The sequence below is a fragment of the Penicillium digitatum genome, chromosome 1 (genome assembly GCF_016767815.1).
Source record: "Penicillium digitatum chromosome 1, complete sequence".
Lineage (NCBI taxonomy): Eukaryota > Fungi > Ascomycota > Eurotiomycetes > Eurotiales > Aspergillaceae > Penicillium > Penicillium digitatum.
In genome coordinates, this window is record NC_089384.1 from 4,818,032 (window position 1) to 4,843,383 (window position 25,352).

At 49.4% G+C, this 25,352-nt stretch overlaps 9 protein-coding genes across 9 annotated transcripts; 5 read left to right on the forward strand and 4 right to left on the reverse strand.

The window, feature by feature from the left end:
* Nucleotides 1-328: 328 nt before the first annotated feature.
* Nucleotides 329-4,165, forward strand: Pdw03_3994 (Copper resistance-associated P-type ATPase, putative; the record flags this gene model as incomplete). Its single annotated transcript, XM_014676124.1, has 1 exon — nucleotides 329-4,165. One exon carries the CDS (start codon nucleotides 329-331, stop codon nucleotides 4,163-4,165), a length of 3,837 nt encoding a protein of 1,278 aa, XP_014531610.1.
* A 107-nt stretch (nucleotides 4,166-4,272) lies between these two features.
* Nucleotides 4,273-6,151, reverse strand: Pdw03_3995 (DNA-directed DNA polymerase, family X, beta-like, N-terminal; the record flags this gene model as incomplete). Its single annotated transcript, XM_066100642.1, has 3 exons — nucleotides 4,273-5,780; nucleotides 5,839-6,008; nucleotides 6,060-6,151. The coding sequence occupies 3 exons, from the start codon at nucleotides 6,149-6,151 to the stop codon at nucleotides 4,273-4,275; spliced, it is 1,770 nt and encodes a 589-aa protein (XP_065956042.1).
* Nucleotides 6,152-6,967: 816 nt separating this feature from the next.
* On the forward strand, nucleotides 6,968-9,164 carry Pdw03_3996 (Proteasome subunit beta type protein; the record flags this gene model as incomplete). Its single annotated transcript, XM_066100643.1, has 6 exons — nucleotides 6,968-7,198; nucleotides 7,268-7,477; nucleotides 7,531-8,042; nucleotides 8,102-8,329; nucleotides 8,379-8,392; nucleotides 8,488-9,164. The coding sequence occupies 6 exons, from the start codon at nucleotides 6,968-6,970 to the stop codon at nucleotides 9,162-9,164; spliced, it is 1,872 nt and encodes a 623-aa protein (XP_065956043.1).
* Nucleotides 9,165-9,564: 400 nt separating this feature from the next.
* Nucleotides 9,565-9,942, reverse strand: Pdw03_3997 (NAD-dependent epimerase/dehydratase; the record flags this gene model as incomplete). The annotated part of the gene is made up of 1 exon (XM_014676121.1): nucleotides 9,565-9,942. The coding sequence occupies one exon, from the start codon at nucleotides 9,940-9,942 to the stop codon at nucleotides 9,565-9,567; it is 378 nt and encodes a 125-aa protein (XP_014531607.1).
* A 525-nt stretch (nucleotides 9,943-10,467) lies between these two features.
* Pdw03_3998 (Nucleoside-diphosphate-sugar epimerase, putative) lies at nucleotides 10,468-11,418 on the reverse strand (the record flags this gene model as incomplete). Its single annotated transcript, XM_014676120.1, has 1 exon — nucleotides 10,468-11,418. The coding sequence occupies one exon, from the start codon at nucleotides 11,416-11,418 to the stop codon at nucleotides 10,468-10,470; it is 951 nt and encodes a 316-aa protein (XP_014531606.1).
* A 703-nt stretch (nucleotides 11,419-12,121) lies between these two features.
* Nucleotides 12,122-14,284, forward strand: Pdw03_3999 (C6 transcription factor, putative; the record flags this gene model as incomplete). The annotated part of the gene is made up of 4 exons (XM_014676119.1): nucleotides 12,122-12,227; nucleotides 12,289-12,421; nucleotides 12,500-13,578; nucleotides 13,644-14,284. 4 exons carry the CDS (start codon nucleotides 12,122-12,124, stop codon nucleotides 14,282-14,284), a joined length of 1,959 nt encoding a protein of 652 aa, XP_014531605.1.
* A 372-nt stretch (nucleotides 14,285-14,656) lies between these two features.
* Nucleotides 14,657-15,413, forward strand: Pdw03_4000 (uncharacterized protein; the record flags this gene model as incomplete). Its single annotated transcript, XM_014676118.1, has 3 exons — nucleotides 14,657-14,736; nucleotides 14,945-15,096; nucleotides 15,178-15,413. 3 exons carry the CDS (start codon nucleotides 14,657-14,659, stop codon nucleotides 15,411-15,413), a joined length of 468 nt encoding a protein of 155 aa, XP_014531604.1.
* Nucleotides 15,414-16,019: 606 nt separating this feature from the next.
* Pdw03_4001 (Clathrin-coated vesicle protein (Bud7), putative) lies at nucleotides 16,020-18,479 on the reverse strand (the record flags this gene model as incomplete). The annotated part of the gene is made up of 7 exons (XM_014676117.1): nucleotides 16,020-16,187; nucleotides 16,245-16,619; nucleotides 16,678-17,612; nucleotides 17,665-17,945; nucleotides 17,999-18,123; nucleotides 18,207-18,336; nucleotides 18,457-18,479. 7 exons carry the CDS (start codon nucleotides 18,477-18,479, stop codon nucleotides 16,020-16,022), a joined length of 2,037 nt encoding a protein of 678 aa, XP_014531603.1.
* A 348-nt stretch (nucleotides 18,480-18,827) lies between these two features.
* Pdw03_4002 (Tetratricopeptide-like helical) lies at nucleotides 18,828-25,066 on the forward strand (the record flags this gene model as incomplete). Its single annotated transcript, XM_014676116.2, has 5 exons — nucleotides 18,828-23,140; nucleotides 23,206-23,428; nucleotides 23,480-23,635; nucleotides 23,689-24,736; nucleotides 24,948-25,066. The coding sequence occupies 5 exons, from the start codon at nucleotides 18,828-18,830 to the stop codon at nucleotides 25,064-25,066; spliced, it is 5,859 nt and encodes a 1,952-aa protein (XP_014531602.2).
* Between the last annotated feature and the right edge of the window lie 286 nt (nucleotides 25,067-25,352).

Here is a 25,352-nt window from a genome sequence, read left to right on the forward strand (position 1 = left end):
CTTTGTAAATGTCGATTATGGTCTGGTCATTCTTGGTTGTAACCTCGACACTAGCGGCATACTACATAGGGGGGCCGCAAGGGGTCTGGAATGCGGTATTTGTGCGTGGTTTGAAGGAATCACGCACAAATGGCGCATCTTCGCCATGTTTCAACTAATGCACTTACTTCTAGGGGTTTCCTTTTCTTTTCTCTCGTAATGAAATGTGATCTACTCTTGCAAATTCAATCCCATTCCCAGCTATTGCTGTGTATGATAAAGTGCCGCTGGTTGCTCTTCCCTTTACCTTGATACCGAACCGCTCTATAAGCGCTGAACCCCGTCAACTATGTCGTCAAGAACCCCCCATAAGTCTTCTGACTTGGAGTCAGTCTACGAAGACTTTGACACCCATATCAGTGTTTTCTTCGTCTCCAATGTTCACTGCGCATCATGCGTTGCATATATCACGGAAGTGCTCTCCGAGACCCCTTCAGTCAAAAATATCGAGGTCACAATATTGACGCATGAAGTGCGTGCAAGCCATAGCACCACTGTTCGGCCGGCCGATCTCGTCAATGATCTGATTCATGCCGCATTCGAAGTACACCATGCTACGACATTTGACCAACGAGGAAGACTCATCACGGAACTTGACACTTCTTCCTGGAATCACAGAGGCTCCACCCTGTTCTCCTCGCCACGGACCTCTGTTTCTAGCATTTCCTCCAACATAAAAGGGCGAATCCAGACCAATAGCCACAAACGACATATTGCCAATTGCGATGCATGCAGGAAGGAGGAACTGGAGGCACTTTCTCGTCATTCTACTTCTCGAACCGAGCTAGGACTTTTGGACAAGATTTCCTCACAGAGTTCCTTCCGGCCACTACGCAAGCACCACCAACAAGACATCACTGCTGCCAAGCTTGAGTCAACCACACGGAATGCTGCCGAGGAGAGTCTCCGTTCAGTTGCCACCTCCGAAACAAACTTTCAACCCGATGTGTCTACTACAAAATTACACACAGATGCAGCAGAACTTTCCAGTTCGTCCGCTGAATCGGCCAATGAGTTCACCGCCCAAATTAGCGTTGGAGGAATGAGTTGCGCATCATGTGCTAACAGTATAACCGCGCAAGTCCAACAGCTTGAGTTTGTGAAGAACATCACTGTTAATCTTCTCACCAACAGCGCAACAGTAATTTATGTTGGACCTCGCGATAATGTTGACGAGATTGTTGAGCAAATAAATGACGCTGGTTTCAAAGCATCTCTTGACGAGGTGAACCAGGCCCCCAAACCACCGGTATCTAGAGAGCTGGTAGCAAACTATGTCAGCGAGATTGCTATCACTGGCATGACATGTGGCTCTTGTGTTGGAGGCGTTACTCGAGGACTTGAAGAGCTTCCTTTCATTCGCGGTGTGTCTGTGAACCTGCTTTCCCATAGCGGGAGGGTAGAATTTGAAGGCCGAGAGAATCTTGATAAAATCATAGAGCGGATTGAAGACCTTGGATACGATGCTACCGTTAATAGCGTCTCCCCGTTGAAAATCGGCACCGAAAAGCTCGGTTCGGTTCAGATCAGAACTGTCTCTATACTTGTGGCTGGAATGTTCTGTCATCACTGTCCACAAACTGTTTTGGGAGCAGTGAACTCGCTTCCCGGTGTCAACATCGAGGAGGCACTCTCCGAAAAAAACCCCATCCTCAAGGTCGCCTATACTCCACAGCCACCTTTTCTCACTGTTCGCACAATTATCTCAACGATCAACTCGGCAAATGAGAATTTTCGCGCGACTATCTATCATCCGCCCAGCATTGAAGACCGGTCTCGTGCGATCCAGCATCACGAAAGGAGTCGTCTGTTGGCACGTCTGCTTTTCGTCTTTATCAGTGCCATCCCCACTTTCATTATAGGCATTGTATTCATGTCTCTTGTCGCGCCTGAAAACTCCGTTCGAATGTATCTGGAGCAAACTATGTGGTCTGGCGGTGTCACCCGCATCGAATGGGCGCTGTTCATATTGTCAACTCCTGTCATGTTCTATGGTACTGATGTATTCCATGTCCGGGCCATGAAGGAAGTCTATGCACTATGGCGGCCTGGGAGTCGAGTGCCGATCCTTCGGAGATTCTACCGTTTTGGTAGTATGAACCTTTTGATCTCTGCGGGCACATCAGTGGCCTATATCTCGTCCCTAGCAGTACTCATCGTTGATGCAGTTGTGGGTACCAAGTCTAGCCCCCATAGCACGACCTATTTCGACTCGGTTGTCTTCTTAACTCTGTTCATTCTTGCTGGTCGATTCTTGGAGGCCTATAGCAAAGCCAAGACTGGCGATGCTGTCACATCCTTGGGCAAGCTTCGACCTTCGGAAGCATTGCTGTCTGATGACACTTCCGAAGATGGAGTGCAGCGGACGAGTGTTGACCTCCTGGAGGTTGGTGATGTGGTCAGTATTCCTCACGGCGCCTCGCCTCCTGCAGATGGAGTGATCGTCGACAGCGCATCATATCAATTCGATGAAAGTTCTTTGACGGGAGAATCACGACCAGTTAAGAAAACCGTCAATGACATGGTCTATACAGGCTCAGTTAATGTCGGCCAGCCGGTACGGATCCGTATCACTGAGCTCGGTGGCTCATCTATGCTTGACCGAATAATCGCCGTGGTTCGTGAAGGACAAAGCAAGCGTGCACCTCTTGAAAGAGTTGCCGATCTTCTCACTTCGCATTTCGTGCCTATTATCACTTTGATCGCTATTTTGACTTTCGTCATCTGGTTGGCGCTTGGTCATTCTGGTGTGCTTCCCGCAGATTATCTCGATGTCGCACACGGCGGCTGGACCTTCTGGGCGCTGGAATTTGCTATTTCAGTATTTGTGGTGGCCTGTCCCTGCGGTCTTGCCCTTGCAGCTCCTACGGCACTTTTCGTTGGGGGTGGCCTAGCAGCGAAGCATGGTATCCTGGTCAAAGGTGGCGGTGAAGCCTTCCAAGAAGCCAGTCGCTTGAATGCAATCGTATTTGATAAGACAGGCACATTGACTGAGGGTGGAAGTCTGAAAGTTTCTGACCATGAAATTTTGACCAGTGACCCAGAAGTTGCGAAAGTTGCATGGGCTTTGGCCCGGAAAATGGAAGAAAGCAGTAACCATCCGATTGCCCAGGCAATCACTGAGTTCTGCAAAACACAGCAGTCTTCCTATGTGAAGTCTTCCGACGTTCATGAAATATCTGGGCAAGGAATGAAGGGAACATTTACTGTGTCTGGCTCCGGGGACGACATACAATATGAAGCTGCAATTGGCAACGAACGTCTTCTCAACACTCTACTGTCTCCCGATACAGACACATACTTCGTTTCCAACCTGCTGGCAAAATACCAGTCAGCAGGCAAGTCGACTGCAATCCTCTCACTTCGTCAAGTGCACCCTCCATCCACCGAACCAGCTAAGTTCATACCTGCCATTACTTTCGCCACCTCGGACACTATTCGCCCGGAAGCTATCGATATCATTTCTCAGCTTCAGAAGCGTCACGTCGATGTCTTCATGTGCACTGGTGATAACCAAACCACCGCCCATGCCGTCGCGGACATGCTAGGCATCCCGCGTTCCAAGGTGATAGCCAATGTCCTGCCAGCGGAAAAAGCCAGCTTTGTTCGTCAGATTCAAGAATGTTCGTTGACTACACCGCTAGCCGATGGTAACACCACACCGAGTTCAAGCCAATCACGCTCTATTGTCGCCTTCGTCGGTGATGGAGTAAATGACTCGCCCGCATTGGCAGCAGCAGATGTGAGCATCGCCATGGCATCTGGCTCCGATGTTGCTATCAACTCTGCCAGTTTCATCCTCCTCAACTCGGATCTTAGCACGATTTTGCAGCTGGTCCTGCTCAGTCGCCGCGTTTTTAATCGAGTCCGTATGAACTTCGGCTGGGCGGTCATCTACAACCTTTGCTTGGTTCCGATTGCTGCTGGTGTGCTTTATCCTATTGCGAGTGGCCATCACCAGAAAACCATTGATGGTGACATGATCATGGTCAATGAACACTGGAGATTGAGTCCGGTGTGGGCTGCTCTGGCCATGGCACTGAGCAGTATTTCTGTTGTGCTGAGCAGCCTGGCTTTGAGGATTGACAAAGAAAGTTTTAAAAAGATTGTGCGATGGAAGAGGTAGAAGTTGTGGTATTAGCCGATTTTATTCTAGCATTATCACTATTTTAAATACACGAATGAACTCGATATTCAAGCCTGTTTCCAAAGTAGCCTCGACAGGAAACCTTTCTAACCCAAATTCACACCCCCCCAAACTTCTGCAATCCGCTTGCTGAGATCCTTAGCAACTTTCTTTCGCCCTACAACTTCTAACATTCGACTCGCTATCATCATCTCTCGCTCTTTAGGCTCTAGAGCCAAATACGCATCCACCAAATGCCGTGGCGTTGGCCAGATTTGTTGGATCTCAAGAGCTTTTTCGCCCGTCACTCCACGGGTACACATCAACATTTTCAAAAAAACATCACGAAGAGTTAGAACGTCGGACTTGGAAGTGAGAGCAGAGAACGTCACGAACGAGACCCCGTACGTGATTGACGGGTCTTGAGAGCGGAGATTATCGAGGATGGTGAGGTAGGAGTCAGTGGAGAGGCGGCGGCCGGGGATGAGACCAATCTTAGATACTGGAGATGGAGGAACCGTGTTACGGTTGGTATTGCTATCAGTGTCTCCGGTGGAGGGCACATCTTCGACCCCGTACATCCTCCGCAAGAGCAGAGTCATGCGCGCCAGGTACCGGATTGACTCGTCTAGATGTTTCGTCCTTTTGATAAAGTACTGATTAAGCACCTGTGTCGAGGCAATGGCCGACGCAACCATCTCCTGGTATTGTGCTGCACTACCGCTAGCCGACTCGGCATGCGTGACGGCGAATTCTTCGATCAGGTAGATGACGTTCTTGATGCCGGAGCGACGGAGTCGGAACTTTTGTTCGTGGAAGCGGCCGTCTTTGATAGATCCGATCAGATCGTCTAGACGCTTTCGCTCAACGATCCAGTCTAGCATCATCTCGTCGCCTTCCTCGCCGTGCCTTTTGAAGAAATTTGGATCATGACATTTCGCTACCCACATTGCGTCGCCGACTTCCAGGGCGCGTACTTGGGGGTTAATTCCTTGTTTCATCAGTTCCCCCGAGATATAGTCGCGGTCCGTGGAGGTGCGGACTTCTCGGGTGTCTAATACGAGCTGGATGGTGAAGCTCTTGGGTGGGAACAAGATGGGCTCAATGTTAGCTATGTCGTGTTCGGATAGATTTTCTTGGGCATCTGCCGACGAATCATCATCTGGTTGAAATGGGTCAGGTTCGGTTGTCAATGCTCCTTGTTGCGACTCAGTTGTGGCAGTAGCTTGAGAGCCAGACGTGGTGGTTTGGGCAGCGCCAGGTAACGTCTTTTGGAGACGCTTGGCTATCTCCCAGCCTTCTTCCGAAAGAAGATATTTTCGAAGTGGACGTCCCTGTTCGTAGACTAGGTCTTTCTGGATAAGAGTTTTCATTGAATTCCACGCGGTGTAGAACTTGGTGGGGTCCGGGGGTGCCGTGAACGAACTGTCGCAGTATGGCTGGGCCACCTCGACCAGGCGAGCCTTTGTCATCCCCTGGGATGCATTCTCATCTTGGGTTCCCAAGCCCAAAATTAGTGCATACGGACCGGATCGTAATGTTGGTACATACGGCTTGGCTTTCCGAGGCTTCTTCGCCGGTTGATCGACGCCACCTTCAGATGTTCTCTTTCCGCCTGTTTGACCTAGTTGAGCGTCTGTTTCCGAGGCCAGAGTGCAATTGATATCACCAACCTTTATCAGGCGGTTCCGGCATTGGAAGCCCATTTTCTTGACAGTAATCCTTGAATTTATCAGTCAAGCGGTCACATAATTTTGGACCCAGTCCATTCAATTGCTGTGCTTGAGATGGATGTTGGAATTCTAACGGACAGGCTTTCATTGACTCATAAGCCTTCTTATATCTACAAGATGTCAGATATAGTCTTTCCCGAAGGGCACCACGAGATACGCACACGGTCACGCCTTTGCTGTTTCGTTCTCGGGCTTGATCCAGCCATTCTTTGATCCACCCCAGTAGTAGGGGGTTTGCACACTCCTCGCTCATAGCGAGTCGAGTCTCCGGCGACTGAGTAGCAGATCAGTAGGGCGAAAGATCATCAAGAAGTGTCTCGGTTGGACGCGAAGTGATGTTGCCTTTTTGGGAACGCGACTGACACGTGGTGATAAAGATAAGAATGTTGATTGCACGTGCATCGAGGTCTTTCGTAGAACTGCTCTCAGCCCACACTCTACTTGATCTGCCAACTTACAACGGACTCTGTTTGTCCCATAGAACCGCATTTATGTCTATCTATTTTCCTATGCGAGGATTGGAATTATCATCTGGTGAACTTCCAGGTCCAGTGGCACTCGTGCAGCCTTTGTCGTTAACCCAGCAATTGAGCCAGATCTATGCTCTTTTAAAAAATTAGCCAATATGATGCTATTCTCACAGTTTGTTCTACGCAATTTCTTACTTACAAGAATGGTCGGCCATGTTTGCGGCTTTGTCCTGTTTTCATAGCTGGTCTTTTGTTTTGAAATGTCTTCATCACCTTTGTTTTGCCCTTCTCAGTTTCATGGATGGACTGTACAAGATGGAGAATGGCTTAGATATGTGAATTTTAATTTACCTTATAGAACAAGGGACAAAGGATATAACCAGGGACATGGCCAGAGGGATTCCTTCCAAGGCTGTGATTGCCACTTGCCCTGATTCGAACGAAAATGACGTCGACAATCCGCGTGAACTGCATGGTCAATACAAGACAGCTTCCCACACCCATGGATGACCATTCTCTATCAAGCCTATGGGGCCTAGAATTAGTTCCGGGCATTTTACACTAATCTCACCCTCAGGTCCTTAAACCACGAACGAGCAATGCTATCTATTGACAATCTCCCCACAGCTCCTGAAATCCCAGAGGGGCCAACTGAGAGCCATGTGCTGTCTCAAGTGGAACAGGACGAGAAAGGCCTTTCACAAAAAGCTGGCGACACAGAGGAAATTACCAATGTCGGATGGGGTGAATCTCCAGATGCCATCGAGGAACCTTTCATAGCCGGACTATCAAATGAGGATTTGTGGATGCTCATTAGACGGTTTGACAAGGTATGTACTGAGAATCTCACGTGAGAATGTACGAGAAGTTGGAACTGACCTTCTCATTCTGCTCTTCAGCAAGTCTATCGAGTCAAAGCAGTCCCTGATGCTCCCATTCAGAGACTAGATCTCACACGAAAAGACGACGATGAATTCTCGCCGGACAAACTTAGGGCAACACTTGAACGTTTTTACACAACCGTTTTTATTGGCTTGACCAATTTAGTTAAACACATTACTCGACTTCGGTCTTGGAAGGAGCCGCGACGAACCGCCGCCTTTTGCACGGCATGTCTCCGTCCCCGAGAATTTCACTTTGTACCATTATTGATTTGACGCAGGTCTACATCTTATCATGGCTTTTCGAAATATTCGTTCCAACTATACTGGCCATCCTACTTGCTCTGGTGGTCTACCCACCATGTCGATCACTCATGTTCCCTCCCGCTCCAATTCCTCTTGTCAACAAAGACACGGGTGGTGTACAAAAGCCAAAGGCTGGAATCCTCGGATCTAATGATAGTATTACTGGGGCCCCCGAAAAATTCAAGGGCGAGGCAGCCGAGCAGGAGGCCAGTAATCTTATCGCAAGTGTTGCCAGTGTGGCTGTGGGAAGCGCAGTCGGGAAGCACGATCAGGGGGTCCCTGATGATGCACCCCTCGAAGACGATGTGCCAGACACGATGGATATTGTTGCTAATACTGCCAATGCGCAAAGCGCGGCCCATGGAAAGGTGCCTACAGACTCCCACGACAAAACACGACAGCCTATGAAACAGAGCGTGATGGATGCTGCGAACTCTTTAATGCAGCTGATAGGCGACATAACAGATACCTATGAGAAGTTAGGCAAGTGAGTACAAAGCTTGCGATTCTCGTGTCCATAGCCTGCGGTTAACTTTAGTCGCCTAGTGCTCTATCCGCCACGGCTCCGTTTCCCCAATTGAGTCCTCGATTGCGCCTGGTAGCTGTGTTGGGCCCAGTTCTGTTAGTCTCGATAATGACCTCTTGCTACCTATTCATGAAGCTCATTACACTTCTGATCGGGCTCGCCTTCTTTGGAGACCCTGTCATCAAACGAGGGGTCTCATCTCTGAACCGCCGCCTCCCGAATTGGCAGAACTTTATTCAGTTGCAAAAGTATACATTCAAGTTGTGCATAAGTACTCACTAAACTAACTCTCGATAGTTCCCTTCTGAACGGTATCCCAACAAATGCTCAGTTGGCTATCACACTTCTCCGCATCGGCGAGGCTAATGCGTCACCACTCCCCCCCCTCCAACCTCACCAGAAAAAGTGCCCTCGCGACCAGCTTCTTTACACCAGGAGGAACTGACCCTAGGCGCTACTGACGAGGAAATTAAACAGGCTGCCCTGGTCAAGCCTGGGGACCATGCACAAGAGACCCAAGCTTCACCAAACAAGAGTCAGAAAAGGACACTGGGATCCAGCATTCTGGGCTTCTTTCGCGGAACCACGGCCAGTGGTGTTGAGAGCAAAAGAGGAGTCGATCACTTGCGAGCAGCAATCGGTTCACACCATGCCAGGAATCGTGTTGGCGTCCTACGTGATAGAGGGAAGAGGATAACACCAAATGGGCCTGTTGCATTTGACGCTCGGTGCCAAGGCAAGCGCGGCACTGTGATTATCGACTCAACAAATGAGCCTCCGCTGCTGTATTTCACGACCGATGCACCGCAAAACGGAGACATACAGGTGGAGAATCGCAGGAATGGATCTATCCTATTCACTATGCCGGTGACTGATATCCAAGAGATGCGAAATTTGGGTGGTATGGGATGGAAAGGGAAATTAGTTGTTGGCTGGGCTCTTGGTGGCAAGGAAGTGGTTGATGGTTTGCTCATCACTGGCCAGAAACCAGGGCAGTCACATCAACTCACTGCCATGGGAATGAGGAATCAATTGTTCAATCGGCTTATTGCCATCGACGGACAGGTTTGGGCAAGCTGTTGATTTGAATTGCAGGATTTCTGCTGAGAGAATTGCCGGTTTGGGAATGATACCCTTGATCTGACATTTTGCTTCATGTGCTGGCGGTATATACATTCGGCCAAGTCCCGCTAAGCAACGATGTATCACAAAATATCAGACCATAAACATCATCACTGAACCTCCCTCCCCCTCCTTCCTCTAGAACTCTTGTCGCCTCTTACGGTGGATGTCTTCCATATTGTGGCCTAGCGTAAATTCAGACACACGGCCAAACGCAGAAAGAGTATCATATACACTAAAACATCCCATCCTATGCCCAAGCAATATCTCCACATTAGTAGATATGATTTCCTTCATGAAACAGTTATCCAGAACCAAACTCACCTCTTCTAGCTCCGCTTCCAAGATAGTCTCCGCCATTTTACCAAATGGCCTCTGCGCGCTCTTCTTGAGTCAAACAGCCGATCTTAATGAGCTCAGGAAGAGCATCTCCAACCCAGTTCTGGCAGTTCCAGTCTCGGTCACTATGGCTGTTGCGCACCGGCGTGCAAGCACATGCAAAGATGATCTTCGCCTTGGCGACAGAGTCCGGCGCTGTACATACAGGAATCCACGCTATTGGCGGCTCCGAAATTGGGTTCTCTGTGTCCTTTTGGATTTTAAAGAAAGGATGTGCGCCAACAGCATGGAGCCAATCATGTTGGCCGTCGGAGTACAGGACGTGCAGCGCTGTGTGTCGGTATTTGGAGAAGTCTACTGGCACACCTTTGTACACGAGAAGGGAGATTGGGGTTGGCATTTCGATATAGTTCAAAATTCTGGGTGAAAGATTATAGAATATCACACCCAAGTCGCTTCACTTGTGGACAACTCAAGAGTTGAAGGGTGGTTGGTTGCAAGGAAAAGTGGGCGGTCATGACTTGGGCTGACCACGGCCTTTCTCAGGCAGCCTCCCTGGTTTATATTATCGAAACTAATGATACAATTCTTAGTTTGAGAACAGGGTGAAATCCCCGGAAAAATCTACGGACTGCCATGATGGTATGGCCTATAACTATAAATTGTATATAATGTTTACAACATAGTTAGCGTTGTCCACGTAGATTGGAAAAAAGAACGGAGTTTGTCATTTTAGGTAGAGAGAACTCAGAGTATTTCATGTCGATCTATTGGTCGTCCTATACATTGTTAAAATCATCGATTTCAGTCAAATATCGAAAATCACCTACGCGATCTTTGTCCTTTGTGTAGGCTTAAATAACGCAGAATTTCGAAAATAACTAAAAAAAAATATCGTATCACTGGATTTTTAACACCCAAATAATTAGGGTATCAATGAATATTTATAATCCCGTACAGTCTGCTCAAACGACTCGTCACGTTTGAATCCCAAGGAGATGGCTTGACTGTTATCAAACTGAGTCGGCCATGACTTCAGAATTGGGATCAGCGCGGAGTCCTCTTTCTCCGTAAGCAGAGTCAGTTTATCCGCACCGCCCACTGCTTCCAATGCATCCATCATGCCCTGAACTGTGATGCAAATCCCAGGTATATTAATCTGGCGAATGTGCGGAGGAACAGAGTCGGCAGGAAGACGGAGTGTAAGAAGAAGATTTTCCACTAGTGTCTTGGGCGAGCATAGCCATGACCTGAACTGTCGGTCTTCAATGGGAATCACACATTTCTTCCCGTCGAGAGGCTCCCGAATCATGCCAGAAAGGAAGGATGAAGCTGCAGCAGTAGGCGCACCCGGTCGGACGGAGATGGTCGGAAACCGCAAGGTGAAGCCGGTAATGAATTTGCGGCGAGTGTATTCGTTCACTAGCGTTTCGCACACGATCTTCTCGGCACCATAGGAGGACTCCGGAGTCGGGATCACGCTGTCAGTCACAATTTCTGGCAACGGTTGGCCGTATACAGCCTGACTGGACGAATATATGACCCGCACTCCTGGGCAGGTGTGTCGGAGGGCCTCGAGCAGGTTTCGGGTCGCATCGATGTTGACGCTCATGCCCAGATCGAAGTTGGCTTCGGAGCCGGATGACATGATGCCGTGGAAGGCATAGACGGCGTCCAAAGAAGAATCGACGATCTCCTTTGCTCCTGTCAAGAGATCTGCCTTGATTGCCGTTGCGGATTGGGGATAGCGCACGCCCGCAGGAATCGGTGGTTGATGTATATCGGTCAATGTGACGCGATAGGCTGGGTCATTCAACAGTTCCTTCGCAAGCAGTTGGCCGATGAAACCGGCAGCACCAGTGATGAGGACATGCATTTTCACGAGAATTGTACCATCAACAGGAAATCCAGGAGAGAAGTGTACTTCAATATGTAAGTTTAGCTCATTCGCATCAAGTCCGAGGCGATCTTTAGGTGGTCCTTCGCACCGGACTTGGGCCGGCACAGTACAGTTTCCAAGTGGATCTGCCGTGGAACTGGTTTTCGCGAATCGCCTTGGAGTTTTGTCTTTCAAGTCCCTCTTTGTTCCAGAGGCTTCAATTGGGGTCTCTTGAATACTGGAGAATGCCTCGATTGCCCACAGATATGGTGAGTGGCCTATCAGTTCAAGTCAAAAAGACATAAGCTATGACTACACTTACTGTATTCATAAAACATACTCAATTCAAACCTATGAAAGCCATAATCTGGAAAACATACGTGTAAAGTTCAAAAGTTGTATACAACATAGACTATTGTCAAGGTGGATTTCGGGAGGAAGTAGAGTCCAGGGGGTCCAAGTAACACAACTCGCTTTTGTTTCTCTTCCTTTCTCTTGATACTCTCCCCCTCATTGGCCACGCCATCCCTCTTGTCTTGATATTTGTGTGCAATTTATCCCTAGCTTCTCGGCGTACTCGTGTCAGTTCAGCTCGCTTTACTCCGACCGTTCCCCACTCCGGAGAACATTTCGCCCCCTAACCCGCATGCCGGAGTATCACCGACTCCTCCCACAGCATTCTCCAGACTAGTATCACACCATGGATACCACTACTCCACTGAAGCGGTCTTCTGATGACGCTGGGCTGAAGTCGCCCCGAGAGAACAAGACACGTTCTGTCCCCAAGATCTCCAAAGCTCGTGCATGTGAGTCTTCCCCACGTCATCTCCGATTTACCCTCCCCTCTCCTCAATTAACGGGGAGCAGGCGCAGAATGCAAGCGCCATAAGATTCGCTGTGAGTTTCGGACAGGAGAGTCAACTTGTACAAAATGTACTCGCAGCGGTATCAAGTGCGTCGTAAACGACTTTTCACAGAAATTCGTTGATGATGATGGGATGTGTGTATGACCCCGCCCGGCTCTCAAGTGAGGTCTGGAGCTATCAGGGGCTACGCTAATTCAATGGCTCTGATCTAGATGGAAGTCACAGGCCAATGCGACTATGCAACAGCTGCAGGCGGCTGTTTCGCATTTATTGCGACAAGGCGGACTGCCTGAGCTCTCAACTTATGCTACCGGGGACACTCTGAATGGCCCCAGTCCCGCTGAATCGTATCATGGCCATCATCCCTCCATCGATAGGTCACAGACACAATCCCGCCACCAAGAGGGATTGGGGGTTGTGATGGATATTACCCGGGAACCATCGCCGGAGCAGGATCTCCAAGACCCAGATTTGGTCCCTGCTCCTATGCGTAGTCTATACGAGGTCACTAAATTGCGAAACTTGAGAAATAATCATGTTGAGGCACCGAAACAGACGTTGCTGGAGGAAGATTTTATATCGCGGCGATTGATCTCCCTTCACGAAGCGGAGGAATTATACGCGTACTTCAGTCGCACTATGAACCAGCTACTATGGGGTGGAATAATTCTTGTACACCGTGATTTAACATCCGTCCGTCGCGCATCGACACTTCTTTCTGCAGCAGTTTTGACTGTCGCCGCCCTTCACATTCCGAACCGCACCGAAACCTTGAACCGGTGTTATGGCGAGTATGTAACGCTCGTATCTAACATGGCCCTCACTCGGGCCCACACCCTGGATGATATTCGAGGCCTCTGCGTGGGGGCATTCTGGCTATCAGAGTTGAGTTGGAAGTTGTCCGGACATGCGGTGCGAATCGCGACCGAGATGGGCCTCCACCAAAGTTATCAGCGCCTGACCCGTGGACACACAGATCAGTATGAACGCGCCCAACTCTGGTATCTGCTTTACGTGTGCGACCATCACTTCAGTATTGCCTATGGGCGGCCACCTGTCATCCACGAGGACGTGGTGATCCGTAACTACGAGACCTTCCTCGCGCTGCCGATGATCGTCCACGGAGACACTCGCCTTTTAGCTCAAGTTGCTCTCTTTATGATTTTAACCGAGGCATATCGGATGTTTGGTAGCGACACTGAACAAGCATTAACCGAAGAGGATTTTGGACAGTTGCGTGCATACAATGTCGCAGTAGACCAATGGCGACTCCTCTGGCAGCCTCGATCGGGTGAGTGAATTTCAACCCGATTTCCAGCAACTCTTGGTTCTGACAGAAATTGGAATCCATTACAGCCGATAGCGCCTATGTGCGGACTTATCCATCCAAGGGGGTGGTTCTCCACTACCATTTCGCAAAGTTTCAGCTGAACTCGCTTTCTCTTCGTGCGCTCTCACCATCCAACACACCCGTCTTCTCTATGGACCGCAAGGAATCGGCCAACATTGCAATTTCCTCGGCAATGGCATGTCTTAATATGGTTCTCGAGGAGCCCGATATTCGGGATGCGATTGTCGGTGTTCCGATCTTCACCCACACTATGGTTACATTCTCCGCTGTTTTCTTACTCAAGGTCGTAATCAATTGGAATACCGCTTACCTTAGCATCAATGCTCGCCAAGTACGACGGCTAGTTGAGCGTGTGATCGAATTGATGAACTGTGTCTCTGCAGGCGAGCGACATCTTACTCGACATATCGCACGTGGATTAGGCAAGATGCTTGAGCGCTTTGACTCTTGGGAGGCTGCTTGGCAATTTCAAGGAGGTAACGATACTGCGGTGGAAGGCCGCGAGGTCCCTGGAGGAGCCAACGCCATGGCACAGGGTTTCCCTCCGCCCGATCTGATCTATGGCATGGTCGGCACATACGGATTTGGTCTTGATGAGAATTTGCTAGATCCGAGCATGGCAGATTTTGAATTCCTAGCGCAATGAATCTTAAAGGCTTAACAAGGATCTCAAGACCTGAATTATTTAAATACCATGGGCACGGAATGTTAGAATTGGTGACACGCACAGTTCTGTCGTAGACCACGCACCCAGACTCCACCCGGAGTGTAAGCTATCACCTGTGGACCTCAACCCTAAGGTCTTGTCACTCACATGTCGTCACCGTCACCTCCCGCTTATGCCCTTGGGGAATTTCCCCCTTCGCTCTGAGAACTACCTTTGCTTTCTTCTATAATTCCCGTCCTCCCCCTAGACTTGTGACTTTTGCCAATCCAGAACCTTCTATCTCTCTTTGCCATATAGTCACCCTTCCCTACTCTTCCTACTTGGTTCTTACCTACCCACTAATTCTTTACCATGACTACCCGCAAGAGAAAGCAAGAAGCCGAGGAGGAGCTCCAGGCCCTTCCTAGCGATGTGAGCGAAGAGGAGGAAGAGTGAGTTGTTCCACCCCATCATCAAGTCTCCCTTTCTTCCCACTCTTGCACCACTGCGCTACGCATCATTCCACTGCAGCTCCGCACGGCCGTACTAGCTGCGCACCCATCACGACTTGATCTCGCACCCGCAGTGAATTGAAATGTCTCGCACGAAAACTCTCAAAAAATAATCGGTCTTTGCTAATCAGATCACGCGGTGAATCAGATATGAAGACTCCGAGCCCGAAGGAGAGGAAGGAAGTGACGAGGGCGAACAGGAGGAGGCGGAGGGAGAGGCGGAGTCAGAGTCTGAGGAAGAGGAAGAGGAGGAAGGAGAAGCAGCAGAACCAAAAGCAGAAGTCAAAGGCGACGACGAGGGTACGTTTCCAAGCTGAGCCTTAATGAATATGCTCGTCCTCCCTCACCTCGCACACGCTAACACACATCCCCCTCCTCCAGGCGCTCCGGCAGCCAAGAAACAGAAGACTGCACCCGTTGTTGACGATGATGAGAAAGCCGAGAACGGCGCAAAGGGCGAAGAAAACGAGGAGCCCGATGAGGGAGAGGATGTTGAAGAAAGTGCCGCTGATACCGCTACGGAGAGTGGCCCAGCTGCCGCTGCCGCTGAAGCTAAGGGTGATGTTGTCCCCAAGGAGTCGGACCTGCTCGAGATTGAGGCGGCCGAGAAAGAGTAGTGATTTTGCGATCGAGAATTTCGGCTCTTCGAGGCAAGAATTTTGTGCTGATCTCGAATGGAATTCGCTCTTGGGTGGGTGATTGGATTGCTTTGCTGTGATAACCTCCTGTACGCAATGAGAGGTGGTATGAATGGAGATGTACTGTAGCTTTGAAGCGAGCTCTGATCTAAACAGACTCAGGGCCATCAAGCTAGTTCATGGAAGTAGCCAATCCTCGCTGCGTTCTTGGGGACTTGGAGATGACGTGCATAGAAATCTCCATTGAAGCTCATCTACTGGCTGGGTTCTATGTTCCTCTCCACTGTAGTGGGTTCCGATGCACCTAAATGGATACAAACACCCAAGCTCCTACTCCGTATGAGATCCACCTCTTATCTTGGACGGGGCACACAACCAGATACGAATGGAGCATAGAAGATGTAATATATACTATCTTCGAGAACTACCTAATAATCGGATCAAGGAGGACGTGAAAAATAAAGAAATGTCATCAATCAAGGACGGTCATTAGCCCTGCTTGCGCCCCTCTTTCTGTCTTGATATCCATGAGAAGACATTAAACGGTCTTGGAACTCAGTTCGTGTCTGATCATCACTAACATGTTTAAGTATCGCTACCACTGCTGCGGAAGGTGGCACATAGTTGACAGTACTGGTGTGTGAGGTCGAGGACGGCTTGAGGCAGATTTGTCGCTTGGACAATGCTGCGGACTTTGACAGCACCCTCGTCCTCAATGAGCTTACGAACCAGAAACAAGAGTTCGGGGGAGAACTAAGGGGTTATTAGTGATAGTGATCAAAGCGATAGTAACCAGCGAAAGGAGCATACCTCGGAGTACCAGCGATATTGCCAGGCGATGAGGCGGATCAACGCACCGAGCATGCCTCTAGTATCATTTCGCTGTTCGTACAATTTCAACACTCCACGCATGGCCTTGGGTGAGAACCGAGTGGCTAGACAGCTCTGGTATGCCTCGATACTTTCGTCGAAATGGTGCAGTCGCTGCGCCAGCTCACCAAGAATTTCCCACTCGGTAGCAGACTTCTTGTATTCCATGGCTTGTTGACGGAACTGGGCCATTTCGGTACGCCAGATGGTGTAAATGCGCAGGTCCTCGTAAAGAACCATAAACAAGTTATCTAGCCACCTTTCACACAGTCGCTTGTTTCGGAACTGCGTATATGAAGCGTGAGATGGGTCGGGCTGTGACTCAAACAGTTAGCATATGATAAAATACGTCCGTGATGGGTGTGCAACACACGTCTTCACTGCCAGACTTGACAACTTCGGATGCTACTGTTTGCTCCGGTCGCTCTAGGGGACTTTCAGCGTGGCTGTCTCCATGGGCACTTTCTTCCGAAGACGGCTCGGTCGGGTCAGGGCCAGCTACAGAGCCAGAGTTATCTTCGTGGTCAGAGATTTTACCATTGGTCTCCGCACCCGATGATGTAGCGGGCTTAGGAACATGCTGCCGCTCAACTCGGTATTCTTCCTCCATCACGAAAACCTGGCTGCGAGCCTTAAGTAGCTGATCCCATCCAATGGCAGCTGCGATTTTCGTCAGAAGATTGTAGGCCTTCAAGAAAGTACCTTGATAACTAGAGGCATGGATCTTTCGAAGCGAAGGGTGAACATAGTCGTGAGGGTCTCCCTGCTTTGGCTGGCCTTCGTCGATTTCGTCGAGAATACTTTCAGCAAGAATTGGGAGCATAATGCGTGACGGTTGTGGCATGCGAGGGGTATCTTTGTCTTGATAGGTGAACATGGGGCAAGAGTTGAGAGTCAGAAGCGCCAAGTCCCAGCGTTCCATGCTGACATATACCTCTGCGAGGCGAGCCCATGTACTGAATTCGCTAGGAGCTGCAGTAACTGCACGCTTAGCGCACTCAAGTGCCATCTCGCTTTCGCCTTTGCTTTGGCAGAAACTAGCCTGGCAGTCAAGTAGAGCATAGTCCATTGGAACATCTTGTAAAGCGTTGTACATGAGGCGTACCGCTTGCACCTCCTCGTCTGCCATAATCTGTACACGAGCTAGGAGGGACGAAACCTCCACATCTTTCGTGCGGAGCTTCTGGAACAAGTTGATTCCAGAGGTATAGCGGCCAGTCGTGTGAATGTATTTGAGGATGCCGGATGTGAGGTGGTTGCTCACAGTGTTAGGGACTTGGGTTTCCGGGTCAGAGCTCAGTTGGCGTCCTAAATGTTGTTAATCAGAGAGGCAGCAGGAAAGTCGGTTGGACGTTCATACCCAAGAAGAAAAGTTTCTCAGCAGCATCCAAGAATTTGTGCTCCATCTCTGTGTTTGTCACGGGGTTGAATCGTCGGACTCCAACAATCCTCTTGACCGAATCTCCGCTTCCATCATCTGCATAGTGATAAGCCCTCAGAACAGCGCAAAGGAAGGTCTCTAGCCAAAGAGCCTCAGTAGCAACGCGCTTGTCGCCCCGCTCATCAATGCAGTAGCTCTCCAAACTTCCGGGGATTTTTACTTCGACGCGCATATCGAGGTGGGAGAATGCATTGTAGCAACTGTGTAGATATCAGCATACGGACCAAACGCCGTACATACATCGGATTATTACCAGTAGATCCCCGAAACCACTTTATGCGTCTTGTCGAGAGGAGAGAATGTGAGAGTATTAACATAGGCGGCTAAACTAGCGGACGAGGAGGCATCGATTCCGGTGACATGATGATAAACTCCGGTCTGCGATCAATAGAAAATCAATCAGTTTTTGTTCACACATGGGAATTAAATGAAGAAAGGAAAGTTGGTATCTTGTGTCTTACCTGGCGAGTCGAATTGGCCTTAGGCTGCTTCACCAAATAGACCAGGTCTGGAGGGCCTAGTTCTCGCAAGCTCTGCAAGGACTCCGTTCGCGCATCGACCGCGACATAGATCTCTTCCTCCTCGTGGATCCTGGATGATGTTCTCAATGTCAATCACAACTCCTGCAATTGGCCTAGTGGCAACTCTTCGAACAGTGGCCCCATGCATACGCAACCCGGGGAACACGTAAATGGGGACAGGAGCACATACTCAGGAACAGCGGGCGCGACCATGGCGCCTGCACAAGCGCGGTAGAATCAAAGATGAGGGTATCTTAATTAACGAATTCTGCGTGAATTGTAAGACGTTTCAGGGGTTGCGCTGAGGGGAACGTAATACTCCAACTGTCAATACTCTCTGCCCCCAAGAAAAGGGTCAGGCCACAAGGCATCCAGGCACCCAGGCCCCAAATACTTTCTCCGATTGGTGTGACGCGTGGGCGCCCACGGGTATGTCTGCTCGCGATAACCAATTGATTTGCTCATTATTGTTGCCCGCATCTAGGGTCTCGATTGCCCGATGCTGTCGCCTGATTTCTCTTTTCCATCTTATATTTGAGGCACCCACGTGGAGCTCATACCATGTCGAGCTGGGTCGCATTGAATGTTGAGCCCGATGAGGCCGTCGAGGAGGAAGTTGACGACACCAAGGAGCTTCAGATCGAGGAAGCTTTGAAGCTTTACCACAGTGCCTTGAAGCTACATTCACAGGGGCCAGAGCATTATTCTCAGGCTGCCGAGGCATACGAAGCTCTTCTCAATTCGGAGATATTCAAATACCCAGAGTCCATCTCCGATTTCAAAAGGGGTGCATTCGACGATGCGCACGATGAATTTGCTACAGAATCAATTACTGAGTTTAACGTGAACGACTCTACCTCCAGTCTCTTCCAGACGCTCTATCTGTCCTACAAAAACCACGGCAAATTTGTCCTCGATTCAGTAGAAAGCTCCATACGAATACCGCCACAGACCCCCGAATCCGAGCAGGAAACACAGCGGAAGTTGACGAAGGCATCCAGGACAGCTTTAGGATCTTTTGGGGATGCCTTGGAACGTGACGACTCAGATCTCAACCTCTGGAGGCAAAGCGCAAGGCTCAGCAGTTCCCTAAACAGCTACCGCTTGTCTCGGTATTGTTTGGAAAGTGTACTAGCGGACGATTACAACCGCTTGGAACTACGACCAGAGCAGCTGGGACTGGAAGAAATATTTGCGGAGCAGCGTCTGCGAAGCACGCTCCAGTCCCTCTTTGACAAGTTATCGGCCTCGCAAATCCCGGCCAAGAGGCCAAAGAAGGCTTTGTTGAAATATCTTAAACAACATGAGGATCCATATCCGAACTTGCCCGCCCTTCCGGCCGATTTACGCCAATTGAATCCGTCAAAAGGCCCTCTTGCGCTGCACGCTTCCCGCCGAGTGATAAACCCTGCTGACCCAACCTGGGAGTCAGTTGGCAAGGCACTTCTCGAAGCACTTGATGAAGAAGATGATGACTCGGCCGCCTCAGTTCCCACTCGGTCCCTCGTCATTATCTTATCAGCTAGAAGCTCCCAGGCTCCAACTACACCGATCGCAAATGGAGAAGGCATGGAAATGGCCATAGATGCCGAGGGGGACGGAAACAAGGGTGGTAACGAGGTTTCTGACGTGGTTGCTGACGAGGTTACTGACGAGGTTACTGACGAGGTTGCTGACGAGGTTGCTGACGTTATGCTTGAGACAACCGAAAGTTATGGCAAGCTGGAACAAAGTTCATCTCAGCCAACGAACGAACCCTCTGAGGCAGGTGAGGAACAATTGACCATCGATCAAAGTGCTGAAAAACAATTGATGGAGTCGTTAGAACATCAATCGACACATCCACAAGATAAACAGGCCGAACAAGATGAAACTCACGCAGAAGAAGTTGACACAAACCCTGCAGTGGACATTCGCAAAAGATCGTCTGCATCAGCTGCGAACGAAGAACCGGAGGGTGGCCGCATGAAAAGCAGACGGACCCGTGCCCGAGAGTCAAATGCCGACATTTTGGCGCCACCTGAAGAGGTTGCATTTGATCAAGACAAGTATTATGAAGACCGTCTTGAGGTTTTTACCAATGCCGATGATTGGATGTTCAGCACTGTCGACTCTCTCTTCTCGAAAGTCGGAATTGATGCACTTGGTAGCATTGAAGGTCTGAGAGGAAAGTGCTCTGGGAATGACTCAGTTGATACACCCCAAGATCTGGAGACGCGATTGTTTCAGGATTTTCGAGGTCTCGTCAAGACGTGGGATGACGAAAAGTCTCGATTGATGCAGCAAAAGGACGATTTTTCTCCGTTGAGGGACGTTCATGGCACGAGCAAGTCAGGATTGGCTGTTTTCCTTGAGCACTCAAGAAAAGGTTCCCGAAAGCCAGTTGTCGAAGAAGAGCTTTCTTCTGGGGAGCAGATTTATGTTTTTTCCAATACCATCAACTCCGAATGGCTGCACCCCCGTGAAACTTCATTCGAATGGCTAAAATGCCTTCTCATGCCGGATTTCGGCCAAGAGTCTCCAAACTGGTCGACAGCACAGTCGACTTACGCCAGTTTTCTGTGGTCAGAAGACCTCAAGAAGACAGTTTTAGAAATTCTAGTTCGGGAGGACGAATTTATCTATCGGGCGTGCAGGGAGCTGATCGCCGACCTCGAAGCTCGAATTATCAGTGCAAGCATTGGAGCTCCATTTGAATATTATGCTAAAGATTTCTTCGAGCTTGAGATGATACAAACCATCTATGAACTTCACTTGGATGTTTTTGCGTTGGTTGAGAGTCTTGGCAGTGAGACAGGCCAGGAGACTCGACTCGCACAGCGTGATCGACTGGCTCGCTGGGGTATGCTAGCCCGGTCATCCATAGATCATTTTGTCAACCACGGCCCATCCGACGAATTTCAATCAAACCTCATTCTGCGCCATTTGTGGGCATCAGCATTCCATATTAGTCTTTCGGGGGATGCACAGCGAGAGCATATCCTGCTCTGTCTTCAAGATCTGAAGCACATACTTCAATCTCATGGCAACCTTAATCTCAATCTCATAAACAACGCTACGATGTCAGAATTGTCCGCTGCTGTGATAGACCAGGAGGTCTTGAAACTCAAGTGCATGGACTTCTTCGCCAAGGTATTCAACTCGGACTCTGAGGATCCTGTGACTCTCATTGAGGCAATCGAGCCAATTCTTGAACCCTCGTCGATTGAGTATGCTGAAACGCCAACGGAGTACGACATGAATCACCCTACCTCACATCTCGGTGAGATGGCTGCCTTCCTCGATAGAGGCGATGCTACATTGCGATTATTCCTCTGGCGCCGACTCCAGGGGGCATACCAAGCCATTGACTATCCACCTAAAGTTGTCTCGTGCTATTTACGAAGCATCGAAGTGGTAATGACAGAACTCGAGGCAGCGAAACACAGCGAAGAAACAAGCCAACATCGTCAAGTAGTTCTGTTGGGCTGGCTAAAAGCCCTCGATGGCATTGTGGCCAAAGCTATACTGCTTATTCTGGAAGAGTCCGAACAAGCGTTTGATTGTTTTGACATGGAGCATTTACAAACCTCGATGTCTGCTATAGCCCGCCTCGTAAGGCTTTTGCACAGCTTTATCCTTTACGAGGACTCAGTGCGAGTAGGCCAGATTTCTGGTCGCGACTTCCGAGGCTCGTTGGCGAAATCGCTAGAAAACATGAAAGAAAGAATGCGAGAGCTTTATGTTCGCTGCTGGATCCTACAATACACCCTCTTTATGGAAGCGATTTCCCAGAACAAGGAGCTTTTCGATGATCCTCTTGAAGACCGTATCCATTTCCTTCGTTCCGTCCATAATGCATTGGGCGTTCGATCGATGTGCAGATACTCGCAAAAGAGGTTCTTGAAGCTTCTGAAAGCGGAGCTCTTTGGCCTTGAAACCAAAGGCGACTATGAATTTGATGTGTGTCAACTACTTCTCGATCTCCATGGTATCAAATTCTCTGCATTCGATGGGACTGTGGATCATGGATGTCCTCCCGAGAAATTAGATCGCCCTACAGCGATCATGATGATCGACTTCGTTCTGCAACAAGCGAACAAGATGAATATGAAGGACTTATCGAAGTCCGAATTGAAGACTACCATTGAGAAGATGCAACAAGCGATTGGCCCCGCCAAGGCTTCTTCCCAGACACCTCAGTTGACTTTCAATCGTCGCCTTGTGAATGCATATCTCAAAGCCCCACTAAACCCATCCAATTTACTCCGTGCTGTTCAGGGCATTACAGAGCTTTCGACGACGATAGTTCCCACTGAAAATGCGAAGATCGCTTCGAAGGGGTGGTTTTTTCTTCTTGGCCATGCCGCACTCACCAAGTTCCGATCCCAGAAGCGCCTCAGCCCCGGTTCAACAAGCGAGCTTGATGATGCTATCGGGTTCTTTAGACAAGACTTGGATCATGGAACAGGGAGATGGGAAACCTGGTATAGGCTCGCTCAAACCTATGACTCAAAACTTGATGAAGACATTACATGGACAGCTGATAAGATCAACAATAATCGGTCGGACTTGGCGGCACTGCAGCGAAATGCTATTCACTGCTATGCCATGGCTGTTTCAACGGCAATGAGAACGGCAGAGCCAACGGCAGAGACCAGAGAAGTGATTTCAGATCTTTATTCAGACTTTGGTATCCGCCTGTACTCATCATCTCGCGAGCCGCTCTCCATGGGAGCCTTCAGTGTTGCAGACTTCCCCCGTCATTTCAGCAGCGAGGAGAGCCAACAAATGTACAAGGGAACGCCCTTTAAGGAGATGTCGGCTTATTCAACATGGAACTTTGCTAGCAATCTTCTCAAACGGGCAGCTGTTGACAAGTCTAAGCGATGGATGTAAGTGATTTCCATGGGACTTGACATAATTGGGCATGTGAAAAAAACTCTTAACACATCAGTAGGACTCACTACACGCTTGGCAAGTGTCTTTGGAAAATGTTCACCAGCGATGATTCTTTGAGGACGACTTCCAAAAAAGTCGAAGTGCAAGAGGTGATGAATGCTGTTCTGGATGCTATTGCTGCACTTCCTCAGCGAAGAGACTCACGCTCTGATCCGATCTTTGAGCCACATTTCAAACTGTTCTCTTTTGTTCACAAACTTGTTCTTCGAGGAGACATGACGGTAGGTTTCATCGCTCCTGATACGATGAACTCATTCTGATAGCAAAAACAGCCTGCCGAAGGAAGCAACGCCCTCCTTGCAACGCCTTGGGCCCGTAAGATCGAGCCTCCTGAGAGTATGGATGGATGGAATTCATACATACTCGAAGTCCTTCGGAAATATAAGAGCGCAGACAAGTCCAACTGGCATCATCGCATGGGTGTAAAGGTACACTACCCGCAGCTTGATTTTTTTTAGTTCATACTGCTTACAATCCCTAGGCTGCTCATATCATTTACGACGACCAGCAAAATGCAACCGCTGCTATTGCTGCCAAGCAGGAACTCTCCCAAATATTCACCAAGACACTTACGATTCAAGTGTGGCGACCAGAATTCGAACGTCCAGGTCGACATTTCGTTTACACGACCCGCTACGTATACTTTTTTGTTGGCCTGCTAGACCAGCTTGACGATCGCGCAAGCTTAGATCAACTCTTGCGTCGCGTGAGAAAGAAGCAAGGCGATTTCTTCAACCATACCAAGCTGTGGGAGGATATTTGCCTAACCTATGCAAAGATGATCCGCCGTGCAGCCAAGATCAAAGAGGGTCACGAAGAAAGCGTATTCAAACCAATCGGGTGGGAAGAGTTCTCTACCAAGACAGCTCGCTTGGAAAGTCTACCTCAGCTGGGACCAGAGAGCCAAAGTGTCTTAGAACTGCTTCGAGACGCCTTGGAGGTAAAGAAACTCAATAACAACCTCATGAAAATCACCATGTTCGAAGACCTAATTGCCGACCTTTACGCCCGACTCTATGAGATCAACACGCCCCACCTGGTCGAACAGCAAACCGAGGAAAATAAAGAAATATTGAAAGTCGACCACCTCCTAATGGTAGGCGAAGGCCTTCCGGCGACCTCAACCCCTTCAGCATCTGTCCCAGCATCTGATACACCAGCACCCCGCGGCCGGACAAAGGGAATCGCCCGCCGCGACATCCAGAAACGCGCCGACACAATCGTGAACACGAAGCTAGCTCCTCGAGCCGTGGCAAGTAAAATCACCGCCGCGGGCGAGACGGAGCCACCTACAACTCCCCAGGGCATTGGGTTGACTACTGCAGGGCCCAATTCTGCGCCTCTGGGCTTTGGTAAACAGGGTTCTGCTACTGGGGATGGCTCGGCTGAGCCGAGAGATGAACATGATAGTGTCGACGAGACTGAGCTGAGCGATAATGAGGACACGAAGCTCGGCGATGAGGGGACTTCGGCGCTTTTCCCTCATATTACTGATGCAGAGGAAGGGGGGACTGGTGATGAAGGGGATGGTGAGGATGATGAGTGTAGTCATGAGAATGAAGGCGAAGAAGGTGATGGGGATGGAGAGGGAGATGGGGATGGAGAGGGAGATGGGGATGGAGAGGGAGATGGGGATGGCGAAGTTGATCATGGTGCGACTGAGGGCGAGGTAGATGATGATGAGGAGATGCACGATGAGGAAATACATGGTGAGGAGACAAAGTTATAGGAAGAAAACAGAGAAGAAGGAGATTCTCACTGCCGATCAGTCTCCCAATGATACTGAGACTGAGCGTGTCACGGACAGACGAGATACCGGGAAACAAAATGCCATGGACTTTAAGCCCTCGGAGTCCTGAAGGATCTGCTACACATCCAAGGAGGGGATTGCTCTCTTTTTCGTTTTCGGTTTATGGAGTACATGGGGGTATTCTTCCTAAGACGGGGATCATTTTAGACTACAGGATGGCGTTGGGAGACAGGTGGCTTAGGTGGCTTACGGGCTAGCATGTACAATATGTATTCACAAAATCCAATTCTAGGATTGTGAATTGGGACAGGAAATATAAACAAACATTTAAAACAAAGGATTGATTGCCCCCGAACGCCTTAGCCAAGGGATATCATTCCATATTAACCCAAAAA